Below are 15,926 nucleotides of genomic sequence, written 5' to 3'. Positions count from 1 at the left end.
CTGCATGTGCGTATGAGCAGCATGTGTGTGCCTGGGGCCCATGGAGTTTAAAGGAGGGATCCCGTGGGTCTGGAGTTACAGGTGGTTGTGAGCTGCCATTTGGATGCTACTTGGATCCTAGGTCCCTTGCAAGAGCACCCAGTGCTCCGAGCTGCTGAGCCATCCCTCCAGCCCCTGAGCATTTTCTTTCTTTCTTTCTTTTTTTTTTTTTTTTTTTTTTTTTTTTGGTTTTTTGAGACAGGGTTTCTCTGTATAGCCTGGGCTGTCCTGGAACTCACTTTGTAGACCAGGCTGGCCTCGAACTCAGAAACCCGCCTGCCTCTGCCTCCCGAGTGCTGGGATTAAAGGCGTGCGCCATCACGCCCGGCTGTCCCTGAGCATTTAAGTGTGGTTGTGACTGTGTGTGTCCTGGAGCTCTCAACATTCAGCTCCCGCTCCTCCTTCCTTCCCACTCCTTGCCGTCTACCCACTGCTCCTTTCCAGACACGGCGTACTCCTCAGTCAGCCCACAGCAGTGTCTCACACGCAGCACACACAGGAGTACACTTAATGCCAGAAGAACCTGGCCCAAGTTGAGCTCCCATCTCATAAACGTTAGTTTACCCTTCCTATAAATGTTATCATTTTCAAAGTGCAGATTCTCCTCCATCTTTATTACATAACACACAAAGACCTATTAGATGACAGCTGTGGATCCCAGGCACCTCCCTGTGGCATGGCCTCCTCCTGAGTCTGTGAGGGAGCCTAAGAGACAGCTTCAAGGGTGAGCCTGGGCATTTACTAGGAAGAATGGCCCTGAGCTAATCTCCCTGGGTTCTAGTGACTTCCCTGCTTGTGTTAGAGAACCTACCTGGTTCTCTTACTGGTGGCCAGTGCCCAGGTGTGACTTCCTGCTCTCCACAGCATCATGACACAGCTGAGCCTTTCCACACGCCAGCAAGGGCCACCAAATTATTTTAAATGTGGGGGAAAACTTTGTAAATTTAACTCGGGGCACACACAATGACAAAGCAGGGGCGGGTGTCTCTTGGAACCCTACCAGCCAGGAAAAGCTCTGATCCTAGTGGTGGATGGAGAGAACCACTCTGAGCTGGCTTGATGTCTTGTTTATATGCTACACACAATAGGCACATGAAAACTCAGTGAGTGAAGCCAGGAAGGCAGTTTCTGAGCTGCTCTAGAATATGGTTTCAGAAGAGGATGCATGGTGGTGGAAGTCCTGGATGAGACATCGCAATGTATGTAATAAAATACTTTATTAGAACCAGGAATTTGTTAAAATAATATTTTCCACATGTAGCTAAAGTGCAGGTTCTCACTACAGGACAAAGTGAGCCTCCCATGAGACTTGGGTGTGCAGAGAAGAGCCAGGAGCTGGGGGCTGCACCTGGATGCAGCGTCTTACCAGGTGATATCTGCGGCTGCGTCCTGCAGAGCTGTTGGCGGTGCTGCACGCACACATCTTTTTTCTCACCTATTTTTTTTTCTCAGTCTGTCAGAAAACTGCCAGAGTATCTTTCTAAACGCTGGATACCATCACTTGGTGGCTGGTATGAGTTTCCAATTCAAACAAAAAGTGCAGTGCGCCGGGACACTGTAGGCTGTCTCAGAACAAAATCCAGTGACATAGCCATTATGACTCTAAATAGCAGCAGTCAAATTGGCATAAGCCATAAATATGATTGAAAAAAAGTTTATTTTTCCTAAGATGACAACTTGGAAATGTGTCTATCAGATGTGACACCATCCATCACTTTACAAGTTACCAGAAGAAGGCCACTCCAAGGCAGTGGGGACACCGGACCCTGTGATGGCATCAGATGGGAAGAGGGTTTCAAACCACAAGACAAAGGGGGAAAGGCTGGGTGGTCGTGGTCACAGGTGTTTGCCCGTTTTAAATCTTTTATCAGAACTGCTTATTTGGGGTTAATGTGGTTTCTCAGATACATCCTTTTGTAATGTTAGGGCAGGTGCCTTGTGTGTGGTGCATGCTGGGTAGTATTCTCCCACCAAGCGTCACCTCCCGTGTCCTCAGAAGACTGAGTGGGAGGTGACGGCAGACCTGCTCTGTGGAGTGAGAGGGTAGGTTGGCTTGGCTAGCCTCAGTTGATGCAAGTGAAGTATAGGGCAAAGATAAGGGAAAGCCGTTCTGCCTGCCCTCCACCCTCCTCAGAACAGTCTGGGCAGGGAAGCGCTATTCCCTGTCACTCAGGTTAGCAAGTTAATAGCTCAGAGGGTCTTCGGGAATCTGCAACCTCCTACTGGAGCTGGCAACGCTTGCTTCTTGTGTCAAAGGGCTGGGCTGCCAGTAGAAGCTGCTGCCACAGCCTCTCAGGAGTAAATCCCTGCCTCAGCACAGGGCAGGTTCTGCCCAAGGTTGCAGCCTTCTGAGGTCTCAGGACCTCCAAGGCATCAGAGTGATTGCCGTGGCCCTGAGTTCTGTCTCACAGATCTCTCTGCCTCTGCCCTTAGTGCAAAGTCTGTCTAGACACCCAGGCTCAGGACATTAGAAAAGCACTGCTGCCCTACTGGGTGCCGGGATCACCACAGGTGTTGTGGTCGCAGCACCACTCGGTCGCTGCTAGCTCACTAAAAAAGTAAAAAAAAAAAAAAAAAAAAATTAAATAAATAACTTGGCTGAACTATAAATTATCCTGAAGACAGGCTTAATAATTTAGTTTTCTTTCTCAACTGAAAAACATCTGGAGGTAAAGAATGTTTAAGGGTTTCCTTTTGCTACCAGGGGAGAACTGTTTCTAGAAAGGCCTTCTCTGGATGCCAAGGGAGGGCTGGCCGGCGGTTAGGGCCTCACAGGGAGCGTCTCCTTGAACCCAGAATGGTTGGGCTGGGCTTCTGGCAGCGCCACCGAGTACTCGGTGGTGGCAAGGAGCAACGTGTCCAGTGTGACCTCCGTACACTTGGCTATGAAGCGGATGAAAGGCCGCACGTCACCCTCGTTGGCAACTTCCAGTACATGGTAGTACTCGGACCTCTGCTCCTTGCGGATGGTGATGGGCGGGTATCCCGCCTGCATCAAAATCAGGTTCATCAGCAGGCGGGAGGTCCTCCCGTTGCCGTCGATGAAAGGGTGGATGTACACCAGTTTGTAATGGGCCAGGGCCGAGAACTCGACTGGGTGCAGGTTCATGGCATCCTCTGAATTGAGCCACTGTGTGAACTCCTGCATCTGCTTCTCCACATCCCGGGGGTGGGGTGGGATGTGATGGCCCACCAGGACCTGGGTCCTCCGGAACCTGCCTGCCTCCACTGGATCCACATACCCCAGTACCCTCCTGTGGATCTCCAGCATGTCGTCGATGGTGACAGACCCAATGCGGGAGACCAGGGTGGTGTTGATGTACTTCATGGCCGCGTGCATGCCGATTACCTCGTTCTGCTCCTCCAGGCTCTTCCCTGGCACGGCGTAGCGGGTCTCCAGGATATGCCTGATCTCCGAGAGGGTGAGGGTGTTGCCCTCGATGGCCACCGTGTGGTAGATGTGGTGGTAGTAGGTCTCCTCCATGACCCTGCGCAGCGCTGAGCTCCCCTTTGGGATGGACATGACCTTCTTCACTTTGCTGTCGATGACGCTGAAGTACCTCTGGTCAATTTCCTCCACGAGGGGCAGTGTCCGATCCCGGTTGACCAGGGCTTTCTCGTGGAAGGGCGAGATGGTCAGGGCCCTGGTGTATAAGTAGTCAGCCTGGATGATGTCCTTGTCTTCTTCCGAGAAAATGCCGAACTCATTCAGTGCATCTACGAAGCCGGGGTCCATCTTGAGGGCGTGCAGAAAGAGCTTGTGGGCTTTCCCTCTCTTGCCTTGGCGCTTCATCTCCAGGGCTTGGTTTAGGGCGGCCTTGGCTTCCAGCTTCCCTGCTGGAAGAGAGCCAGAGAGGCCTGATGAGCAGGGTGGGCTGTCCCTGTACAGGCCTCCCAGGGACACTACTACAGCCATGTCGCTTCTGTGACTCAGACCCCAGCTACTGCCACTCTCCACAGTTGGAATGCTAGTTGCTGTCCTGTATCCTAGGCCACTCTACACTGGGAGGTCCCCTGCCAACTATCTTCTGCCTGGGCGTAGACAGTCTGGGCATTTGCTATCCCCGTGCTTGCCCTACAGTATGGCTGCACTGGGTGGCCCACCTTCCCTACGGACAGGTGGCTCTTATCTCTTGAGACCCTCTCCTTCAGGCTTGGGAGTGTCAACACCTCACCCTCAGCCCTTCCCATGCCTGGACTATTTCTGTTTTCTGGCAGTGCTGGGGACTGGAACCCCGGGCCCTTGTGCATACCAGACAGGTGCTATCAGAGCTATGCCCCTGCTTCTAATGATGTGATTCCATTGTGGTAATGTGTGGTTGTCACCCCTGGGGACAGTGTGCCGCTGGCATCCAGGTAGGCTGCTGCAACACTCACTGTGCACACGGGGCATGCTTTGCACTGAGCTCTGGGCTTCCTTTGAGGGTGCACTCACCCACACTCAGCTTCCCTGAGTTCCTGGAGCGCTCTCCAGTCCCATCCCCAGTGGTTTCTGGCCGGAGGGAGCACTGTTCTCAGGTGCTCTTCCTTGAACCACCCCCATGTAGATCTGAGGTGCAGCTCAGGGCCCACCCTTTGTGTGTCTCCCTCCAAATGCTGGCACACCCGTTCTCAGTCACTCATCAGACTGGATTTCCGGACTGCCTCATTCACTGGGACGCCCTCATGCTTACACACACACAAACTGACAAGGCCAACCAAGTTGGCCAGTGCACTCACCTGGAGACGTCTTAGTCTCGACTGTCAGCAGCCCCGCATCCTTGGAGGAGACACTGAGCTCCGTGCATGGGCTGGTGCACTTGAGAACCACAGGCTGTGCCCGGTCCAGTTTGCTTCTTAGCAGGTGGAAACCTCTGAGCACAGCCAGGCATTGCTCTTCCACAACTCCCAGCGGCAGCAGCAGAGCCAGCAGCGACCCCAGAGCCATGCTCAGCAGCGCCATCCACAGGAAACGGCCCCAGACGGAGACCCATTTGGGTTCGGCCACCGCCACCACCGATGCCATTGGCATGAGTATCATCTGGACTGAGGGCTGGGTCCAGAGCACGCGACCCGTCACAGAGGAAAAGCTGGACCCTGCAAGGAACCAAGCATAGTTAAAGAATGACGCAGGGGGTGTGGACCCGTTCCCAGATGGAGAGACCAGACACAGAGAATCACACTTTCTAATTCATTAGGGACCAGGGAAAAGGGGGAGGGGTCTCACGGTGCAGGGCCAGCCTGGAAAGATTCATCCTAACCCATAGCTCCTCCGGGGTAGAGTGATAGGACTCTAATGCATTTACATATATTAACTTTCATAATCTCAGCCTACAACCCCAGGAGGTGATGTTTCCACACCGCCCTCCCCAGAGGAGATGCAATCAGAACTCAGAAAAGTGAAGTCGAGGACTTGTCAGCCCCCCTCTTAGTCCACTAGTCCACCACAAGCGACTGTTGCCACAGGACACCTAGTGTTTGGCCTGTCACTCCTGCACACGCCCCTGGACACACACCACAATCTTCGATAAGGACAAGTCTGGTGTTCTGATGTTACCATATGAATACCGACAGCCTCGGTGCCCAGTATTGTGTCCCTTCTGCCCTTCCTTCCCTGGCTTGCCCATCATAGACAAGGAAACCCAAGGTCTGGGCAACAACAGTGGGTGATGATGCCCTACCTCCGCGAGGGCGAACACAAGCTTGGGGGCTGGCGGGGCGGGGGGTGGGGGCGAGGGAGCAGGTATGCAAATGCCATCTTGCCAACAATAAGCATTTATTGGGCAACTATGATGTGCCGGACACTGCGCTGGCGGCCAGCCTTGCATGCTGTCAGCCCCCTTGCGAAGAGAGAGCAAGCAAGCTACCTGTAGCTCCGGGTTTACAGATGAGGGATGACGCCGTTCTGACAGGCGGCGCCGGAGCTCCGGGGCCTGACTCGCCACGTCATCACTTCGCGCGGCCTGTGCAGCGGCTCGAGCCCAGCAGGCTTCGGCTTACTCCCGAAGTGGGGGTGGGGGGAAACTGAGGCTGCCGCGAGCTCACGCTGCGAACCAGCCTAGGGCTCGTGCCCTCCCGCACCATCCAAGCCCGCGCGGCCGTTCCCCGCAGCCGCAGGCTCCGCCCCCACCACCTCGCCCCGCTCCCGTCGCCTCGCCATTGGACGGACGGCCGCCCTTGCCGCGGCGGATTGGCTGTCTCGACCTGTCCATCCGTCGCGCTTCCGGGTTCTCGAGCAAGCTAGGGCATCCCCCCGGTAAAGGCGCGCCGTGTGCCGCTCCCATTGGCTGTTGCTTGTGTGCAGCTCGTGCGGGAAGCAGCCAATAAGCGGCAGGGGGCGGGGTCGAGACCACCCGCCAGGACGAGCATTCGCGTTCTGTCTCCCCGTCCCAGCATCTGCTACCTTCCTTGGCCTCCGCCTGGGCTCCGTGTGCCTCAGTTTCTCTGGTGTGCAATGGCAGTAGCCACATCACCAAACGTTTCCCACTTCTTAATCCCGGCTTCACCGTTTGTCCCTTTTCTTTTCCCCCTTTCTTGTCCTCTCTAATCTACTTTGGTTTTTGAGATGGCTTCTCACCGTGTAGCCCAGGCCTGGCTAGGAATTAATTCACGGTGTAGCCCAGGTTGGTCGGGACTTACTGTGTAGCCCGAGCTGGCTTAGAATTCAACCCGGGTCCTTTTGAGCCAACATACCTTCCTGACCTTTTTTAGTTTGCATTCTCTGGAGCGGCTGGCTATGGCTTTTTGTTTACCAGATTAAAGTTTTTTTTTTTTTTTTTTTTTTGGTGCAGAGGACAGGCCTCCCATCTCAACCCACAAATATTGAACCGGAAGCTTCCAGGGCCTGCTTTGAGAGGTTACTGGGCACACTCTGTGGAGTCAGACGGCCCACAGATTCAGAGTTTTGCCCTCAGCCTCTTGTGATCTTGGATCAGTTTTCTCAACGGCACAATGGGACAACAGCTCACATCTCTTAATTAAAAAAAAAAAAAATGTTGTTTGTGTGCGCGCACGTGCACAGAGATCAGTTTGCAAACCTGGGCTTTCTCCTTCTACCATATAGGTTTGTGGATTGAACGCAGTTCACCAAGTTTGGCTCCTACCTGCCTTAGCCCTCAGGTTCTGGATTTGGGACTCTTTTCATAGAGCCACACAGCCCTGGGTTCGCATCCCAGCTCTGCCACTAGCAGACTGACTTGGTGGTGTCAATCTACTGCAGGTAGCTCAAATTGGTCTGGGACTCACTGTGTAGCCCGGGCTAGCCCCAACCTCCCGCCTCTGCCTTTGCCTTCTAAGTGCTGGGATTAGAAGCATAAACCACCAAATCCGGTTTCAGCCTGCTTTCTTATAAAACCCCCTGATCAGCCCGGGGATGGCTCCACCCACAATGGGCGGGGCCTTCCCCCATCAATCACTAATTAAGAAAATGCCCTACAGTTGGATCTTATGGAAACATTGTTCTCAATTGAAGTTCCTTTCCCTCCAGATAACGCTAGTGTAGTGATTCTCACCCTGTGGGCCATGAAACCACAGGACTCTCATATTAGCTATTTACATTACATTACGATTCATCACATTAGCAAGCTTATGGCTATGAAGTAGTAATGAAATAATTTTATAGTTGGGGGTCACCACATGTGGCATGAGGAAACTATGTTTAAATATAATTTTATAATGTAGTATGTTAGTAAGGGTTCTCTTGAGTCACAGAACTTTTGGGTAGTCTCTATATAGTAAGAGAATTTATTATGATGACTTACAGTCTGCAGTCCAACTCTCCAACAATGGTCAGCTGTGAATGAGAAGTCCAAGGATCCAGTAGTTGCTCAGTCCCACGAGGCTGGGTGTTTCAGCTGGGCTTCTGTAGAAGTAGGTTCCGACAGATGTGCTGGCAAGTAAGTGCAAGCAGGGGAAGAAGAGTGAATCTTCCTTCTTCCAACCTTCTTATATAGGTCCCACAGCAGAAGGTGTGGCCCAGATTAAAGGTGTGTACCGCCATGCCTGGATCTGGGACTTGCTTTGGCCCAGGCTGACCTTGAACTCAGAGATCTCCTTGCCTCAGTCTCCTGGGATTAAAGGCCTTGCCTGGGCCCAAGCTTTTCTTCCTTCCTTTCTTTCTTTCTTTCTTTCTTTCTTTCTTTCTTTCTTTCTTTCTTTCTTTTTTTTGGTTTTTCAAGACAGGGTTTCTCTGTATTGCTCTGGCTGTCCTGGGACTCACTTTGTAGACCAGGTTGGCCTCGAACTCAGAAATCTGCCTGCCTCTGCCTCCCGAGTGCTGGGATTAAAGGCTTGCGCCACCACGCCTGGCCCTCTTTTTTTTTAAGATTCATTTATTTATCTTATGTATATGAGTACACTGTTGCTGTCTTCAGACACACCTGGAAGAAGGCATCAGATCTCATTACAGATGGTTGTGAGCCATCACGTGGTTGCTGGAATTGAAGTCAGGACCTCTGGAAGATCGGTCAGTGCTCTTAACCGCTGAGCCATCTCTCCAGCCCCAGGGCCATAGTGGCTTTTCATGGCCACTATGCCTCAAGATTGCCACCCCAAGATCCAGAAACTTGTGTCTCCCAGTCTCAAGATTCGGATAACAGGTGAGCCCTCCAATTCTGGATTGTAGTTCATTCCAGATATAATCGAGTTGACAGCCAGGAATAGGCAGTACTTGTAGTGATTGCATTAGGGAGGTTGAGAACCTCCAGCCTGTGTCAGGATGGCATAACACAGGCCCGCACAGAGGATCTTATGTCTAACCCCTGATCAAGGGTCTTCAACGTTCTCTGAGCAATCTCTAAGATGACATTCAGACATCCTAAGTGGTCATTTCATTGTAAAAGCCTTTCACAGAGGAGGCAACCAGTGTGTGGAGGGGAGTTGCTGTCACAGAAGACAAGGGGCTCTCAGGCTAGACTGATGGCCATTCACACACAGGGCCACTACCCCGGGCAAGTCACTTACCCTCTGAAGTTTTCGGCACTCAGACATAAAATTGCCATGTGTAGGGCCCTCCTCTCTCCAGGGCTTCCTGGGAAGCTGACATAATCTCTAACAGACTTGGGCAAATCCAGAAGGTCTAAGGGCCCTGGCGATGAATGGGAGACACTGGGGAGGGTCGGGGACTGCGGGGTACCAGAGAGCACAGGGCTTCCTTTGCAGCTGAGGTCTAGCCCACAGCTCTTATGCTGGGTTAAGTCTGACGGGTGATCGTGACCGCTCCTCCTAACCCCCAGCCCCAGTTCTCAAAAGCGTCATCTGCCCTGGATTGTTAGGTGACATTTTCAACATTTTTAACAGTAGGCATGTCTGTGAGCCAGGTTGTAATCTGAAAGAAGCTTATCTTGGAGGCCTCAGGAGTGTCGGGAGGAGGGGAGGGGGATAGAATCGACATATATTGTGTGGGAAATGAAAAATGTAACAATGTACCAACTACAAAACCAAACAACAAAACGAGCGCTGAGTGTTAGGGCTGTGTGGCCACCAGGGGGCGGTAGCTCCTTTGGAATGGCTCTCGTCCTCCAGTCCTTGTCAGGAGAAGCTGTGGGTTGGGTGTATAAAATATGGCCCCTGAAGTAATCCTGAAAAGTTGTCTTTCTCCATCCGAAGCATTCTGTATTAGGTGGAACTGCCTCCATGAGGCACACAGGAGTAGGAGGGTTTTTTTTTTTTTTTTTAAATCGCTCATCTTAACTCATGACAAAGAATTTAGAAAATGGTTGTGTGAAAAATATACCCATTATGAAAACCCAAACCAAACACGAGCCTCTGTGTCTCTGAATGTCTGTCATGTTTTTCTAGTTGAGATAGATGTCTTGGTTCCAAAGGTCAGACCGGGCTGAGACAGCCAGTATACATCATTTTAAAGAGGGGGAATGGTTGGAGAGATGGCTCAATGGTTAAGAGCACTGACTACTCTTCCAGAGGTCCTGAGTTCAATTCCCAGCAACCATATGGAGGCTCACAACCATCTGTAATGGGATCTGATGCCTTCTTCTGGTGTGTCTGAAGACAGCTACAGTGTAGTCACATAAAATAAATGAATAAATCTTTTTCTTTTCTATGTTTTTCCAAGACAGGGTTTCTCTATATAGCCCTGGCTGTCCTGGAACTCACTCTGTAGACCAGGCTGGCCTTGAACTCAGAAATCTGCCTACCTCTGCCTCCCAAGTGCTGGGATTAAAGGCATGCGCCACCACTGCCCAGCAAGAAGTCATCAGATCTCATTACAGATGGTTGTGAGGCACCATGTGGTTGCTGGGAATTGAACCCAGAACCTGGAAGAGCAGTCAGCACTCTTAACCTCTGAGCCATCTCTATAGCTTTGAATAAATTTTTTTCTTTTGGTTTTTCAAGACAGGGTTTCTCTGTATTGCTCTGGCTGTCCTGGAACTCATTTTGTAGACCAGGCTGGTCTTGAACTCAGAAATTCACCTGCCTCTGCCTCCCAAGTGCTGGGATTAAAGGCGTGAGCTACCACGCCCGGCTTGAATAAATCTTTAAAAAAAAAAGGACCGTTGGCAATGGTGGTATCTCTTAAGATTAGTGAAGCTGTGTTGTGCCCTTCAGTGTCAGAAGGCTTCTCTGAGGCTTGGAGACCTCTTTGCAAGGCCTCCTGTACTCAGGCCTGCAGGTCCACTGTGCAGGGTGCTTGAGTATTTTCAAAGCAGGAAGCTGGGACACTCCCAGGCTGAACGGCTCCAGAGTGGACATCAGCCAGGAGTGGTGTGGTGGCACGTGCCTTTAATCCCACTATCGGGGAGGCAGACACAGCCAAATCTCTGCCTCCAGAGTATATTTTGGGGAGTGCCTTTTATGATTTGTCTTTGGAAGCCACATGCCCTCTGTCGCCTTTGCGCTTGGTATGTGGGAGAGTTCCCTGTGAGACTTGTCATGAGGGAACGGTATGAAGACCATCTTCCATCTTGAAGCCTCTGACCGGTCACTTGGCCTTTCCCTCATCAGGCCCAGCAGTAATTATGCTGAGTGGTCCGGTCTCCTTGATCCAGGCCGGGAGCTTCTGAATGGGCAGGGAACTCCTCTAGTCACCGTCTGCCCGAGCTGTGCATGAGCCCTCCCCAGCTGAAGGACTCTTAAATGGTCAGAAAAGCCTCAAGATGCAGTGTGGATTCAGAGACTGCCTCAGGCGCTCAGTGTACTCTCAGCCTCACGAAGGCATGACTAGTACTCTCTCCTCCTCTGGCTTTGGAACCGTAAATCAGGATGCAGTGGGGCCCCAGAGGAGCCACCCCCATAATCTCCAGACCCTCTGCTTCATCTGCTCAAGGTGACCAGGGCAGGTCAGAGGGGCGACATACCTCCCCGACCCCTTGATTCATCCAGATACCCAAAAGCTCTGTAGGTGGAAGTGTTGTGTTGTCATAGTAACAGGAGCCATGGAAATGAGCACAGGCTCCTGCTGGCCAGGGAAGCCAAGCTCTTAATACTCTCTGCTTCTCTTTTAGAGAGCATTTTCATGGGGCAGGGTGGGGGTGGCTTTGGTCAGACATCCAAAGGCTTTATGTCAGGAGCTGAGGAAATGCTCTTTAATTACTGAATAAATGAGCTCGACCCTAATCAGAGAGGTTGGCGGCATCTGGGGGGTTCTTAGGGGGAACCAGATGTAAGCTGAGTGCCTAGGCAACCTGTTCTTCTCAAGCTAACACCTCTGGGCTGGGATCCATGGCTAAAGTGCCTGCTGCACAAGCACATGTCACCCCGGGTGTCTGCAAGCTCAGCACACTAGCGTGGAGACAGGAGGCTCACGGACCATCAAGACTGAAATGCACAGCAGAGAACAGGAGACCGTGGGTCAAACAAGATGGGAGACAAGGACTGACACCCAAGCAGGTTCTCTGACACCCTCATGGTGCATGTCCTTCCTCCCCGTCCTGGCTGGTGTCTGTCAACTTGACACAGACAGGTACAGTCATCTCAGAGGAGGGAGCCATGGTTAAGAAAATGCCTCCATTGGATCAGGCTATAGACAAGTCTGTACGGCATTTTCTTAATTAATAATTTGGTAGGGAGCCGGGTGTGGTGGCGCACACCTTTAATCCCAGCACTCGGGAGGGAGAGGCAGGCAGATTTCTGAGTTCGAGGCCAGCCTGGTCTACAAAGTGAGTTCCAGGACAGCCAGGGATACACAGAGAAACCTTGTCTTGAAAAACCAAAAAAACACAAAAAAACAAAACAAAAAAAACCCCCAAAAAACCAAAACAAACAAACAAAAAAAATTTGGTAGGGAATGCTCCCACCCATTGTGGGTGGAGCCAGCCCATTGTGGGTGGAGCATCCTGGGCTGGTGGCCCTAGGTTCTATAAGAAAGCAGGCTGAGCAAGTCATGGGGAGCAAGCCAGTAAGCAGCACCCCTCCATGGCCTCTGCATCAGCTCCTGCCTCCAGGTTCCTGCCCTGCTTGAGTTCTTTTTTTCTTTCTTTTCTTCTTCTTCTTCTTCTTCTTCTTCTTCTTCTTCTTCTTCTTCTTCTTCTTCTTCTTCTTCTTCTTCTTCTTCTTCTTCTTCTGATTTATTTATTTTATGTATAAGAGTACAGTGTGGCTCTACAGATGGTTGTGAGCCTTCATGGTGGGAATTGAATTTAGGACCTCCTCTGCTCCTTCCAGTCAGCCCTGATCACTCTGGTCAGCCCCGCTTGCTCCAGGCCAAAGATTATAAATGAGTACACACTGTAGTGTCTTTAGACGCACCAGAAGAGGGTGTTAGATCTCATTAAGGATGGTTGTGAGCTGTTGCGGCCTGCCCACAGTCCACAACACAAACGGTTCAACTGAGAATGGCAGTTCGAGCTGAAAAGAGAGGAATCTAGACGGGGCGGAAGAAAGAATGGGGCTAAGACGATTTCATGTTCAAAGCCCGCCTTTTTTAATTCCAACATTCAGTTATAAAGGAAGGGGGAGGGAACCCAATTTCCCACCAAGTAACTGGGGATCCAGTAGCAGGACGAACACGTGTGTGCCTCCAAGCAGCTAAGCCGACAGGGTCCAGCAGTGGGCGTGGCAGCACGAATGAGCAGGAAACTCCACCCTTGAGCAAGCAGGTTCAAGCAGGTGGGGGAAGGGAGACCACATCTCCTCCCATTAGTTAACAACAACAACAAAAAAGGGCTGGCCTGAGGCAGAAAAATTATCTATGCTAAATAGTTCTGCCTGAGTTCTTAGGGCTAAAGAAAAAACCTGTTTTCGTGGGATTCCCTATCTTTTCTAATGGTAAACTGTATCTGGCTAAGACTGTCTTTAAAGCACTAACGGAATAGTGGAATAGCGCTGAGCTGTAGGCTCTGACTTTATAATGCTAATTAGTGCTGAATAGGTAACTACCTGGTTGCATTTTAAGTAGGGCGTTGGAACCCTGGCTAAGTTTGACTGAACAATTTTAGAATAACACTGAGTTGATAATCCTCCGCAATTTTGGATGACAGGCGGGGAAACAAGGAGAAGGGGCAAGACTGGCTGGCTCCTTAGTATAAGGCCAATTGACTATTTTATTTGGGTGGGAGGCAGTGAAGGGCTTGCCCTTTCGACAGTAAGGTCTCCAACCTCTCTCCCCCCTATTAATTAAGTTTAAATAGGCAATGCTTAACTGAGGTGATCAAATGATTTTCTCATCCTTAGATGAGTGGGCCTTTAACCTTGGCTTGGGTGGACATTGACCTGAAAAAAGAAAGAGATCTAGACAATGAGAGAGTAGCAATGCAAATTTTCCTTTTGGAGAAATCCAGGTACTTATTCAGATGCAAATTGTAAAACTAAAGCTAGTCTCTGGCCTCCTGTAGGGGAATTGGCTCAGAGGAAAACAGCGTTTCTGGGAGCTTCCATTCCCAGCTGAATTCTAAGCACAAGAGGAATTTTAGTCTTTAGAATGATACTTATGAGAAGAGACAGAATCTGTGTTTACCTGACGAATTAATCTCTCTGGTAGCCACCGTGCTCCATCTTCATCTCGTGAAAAAAACACAAACCGAGCCTCTTCCCCAGATTAGAACCGGATCCGGACCCTTCCATTCATTAGTCAGGGCGTCCTTCCATTTTACCAATGTATAAGAATTAGAAGTAACTGGATGCCAATGGCGCGCTGCAGACTGACCTTTAATGTCAGTTTGCAAAAAGTTTAGGATAAATAAGGTGAAGGCAAGATGAGCCTTTGGTGACCTTGGGGGATATAGATGCCCCTCTTTTGTTTTAAAAAGCCAATTCTTTAAGGTGCTATGAGCACGTTCAACTATTCCTTGTCCCATGGGGTTGTAAGGAATTCCAGTTTTATGTTTGATACCGAATTCTTTACAGAATGCAATAAAGTTTTTACTAGAATAAGATGGCCCGTTATCTGTCTTAATAAGCTTAGGCAACCCCATGGCATTAAAGGCTTGTAGGCAATGATCAATTACGTTTTTTGAAGCCTCCCCTGTATGCAGAGAAGCAAAGAGAAATCTTGAACAGGTATCAATGCAAACATGTATATATTTTAGTTTTCCAAATTCTGCATAATGGGTTATATCCATTTGCCAAATATGATTAGGCATAAGGCCTCTAGGATTGACTCCTAGATGTGGCACTGGAGATAATGTAATACATTTAAGACATTGTTTTACAATCATTCTTGCTTGCTCCTTAGTGATCTTATGTCGGAGCCTTAGGGTATGGCTAGAGAGATGAAACCTTTCATGATCACGTTGGGCCAGAGCAACAGGATCCGAAACTAAAGCTTCTCCTATTAGAGCTCTGTCAATGCGATCATTACCCTCGGCCAGAGGCCCAGGAAGACCAGAGTGAGACCGTATATGACCAATATAAAACGGATTTTTTTGGGCAAGAATGATGTTTTGCAATTCTGAAAATAAGGATCCTGATGGCGTATTGAAGTTAAACGTACCACAGGTTTCTAATAAGGGTACTGACTGAGCAACATATAAACTGTCAGTAAAGATATTAAAAGCCTCATGTACAGACTGAAAGACCTTTAGTACTGCTGTTAATTCGGCTAGCTGAGCCGAGAGACCAGGAGTCTCTACGATAACCTGTTGATCATTAATAAGATATCCAGCTCGCCCTTTAGAGGAGCCATCAGTAAAAATCAATAGAGCATTATTTAAAGGCTGTAAAGAAGTCATCTTAGGAAATATCATATCATGTACATTTAAAAATTTTATCAACCTATCTTGAGGGTAGTGGCTGTCTATAGTTCCATTAAACCCTATTTGTGCAAGCAACCAATCTGTACTATGCTGTTTCAGCCAAGTGTCTTGACTTAAGCTGTAAGGCTGAACAATGATATCTGGCTCTTTTCCGAAATAAGTCAATGCCTGCCTTCTTCCAGTGATAATCATCTGAGCCACTGCTTCGTGATATGGCAAGATATTACGTTTGGGAGAAATCCTCGAATGTATCCACATTACAGGAAATTTTTGCCATAGCAGTCCCATAGGCACATGAGTCGTATTAAAAATTAACAGGTGCAGCGGCAGGGAGTAATCTATATAGGTAACGAATTGCTCTTCAATAGACTTTTTCACTAGCTGTAAGGCCAGCAATCCTTCTGAGGTTAGGGATCTAGGGGAAGTGGGATCAGAACTCCCTTTAAGAATATCAAATAAAGGTTTCAACTCCCCTGTAGTAAGCTTTAAATAGGGGCGAAGCCAGTTAATATCACCTAACAATTTTTGAAAATCATTTAAGGTCCTTAAGTTATCTCTATGAATAACGATCTTCTGGGGAAAAACAGCTTGATCAGTGAGTCTAAAACCCAAATAATTATAAGGATCCTGAGTTTGTACCTTTTCAGAAGCAATTTGCAATCCCTTATCAGCTAGGGCTTTTTGTAAACCTTTATAACACAAAAGCAATTCTTGGGGGTCCTTTCCCGCCATCAAGACATCATCTGTGAAATGAACGAT

The 15,926-nt window shown here is 49.6% G+C and overlaps 1 protein-coding gene across 1 annotated transcript; it reads right to left on the bottom strand.

The window, feature by feature from the left end:
• Window positions 1-1,677: 1,677 nt before the first annotated feature.
• Window positions 1,678-6,156, bottom strand: Ficd (FIC domain protein adenylyltransferase). The gene is made up of 3 exons (XM_021162601.2): window positions 5,886-6,156; window positions 4,759-5,115; window positions 1,678-3,876 (listed from the first exon to the last, which is right to left on the bottom strand). Exons 2-3 carry the CDS (start codon window positions 5,057-5,059, stop codon window positions 2,801-2,803), a joined length of 1,377 nt encoding a protein of 458 aa, XP_021018260.1. The 5' UTR covers window positions 5,060-5,115; window positions 5,886-6,156; the 3' UTR covers window positions 1,678-2,800.
• Window positions 6,157-15,926: the final 9,770 nt, after the last annotated feature.

The sequence above is a fragment of the Mus caroli genome, unplaced genomic scaffold (assembly GCF_978045245.1).
Source record: "Mus caroli unplaced genomic scaffold, Mus_caroli_1 scaffold_4, whole genome shotgun sequence".
In the NCBI taxonomy this organism is placed as follows: domain Eukaryota; kingdom Metazoa; phylum Chordata; class Mammalia; order Rodentia; family Muridae; genus Mus; species Mus caroli.
Note: the sequence above shows the minus strand (reverse complement) of the source record. Positions and strands in the feature narration are given on the sequence as shown.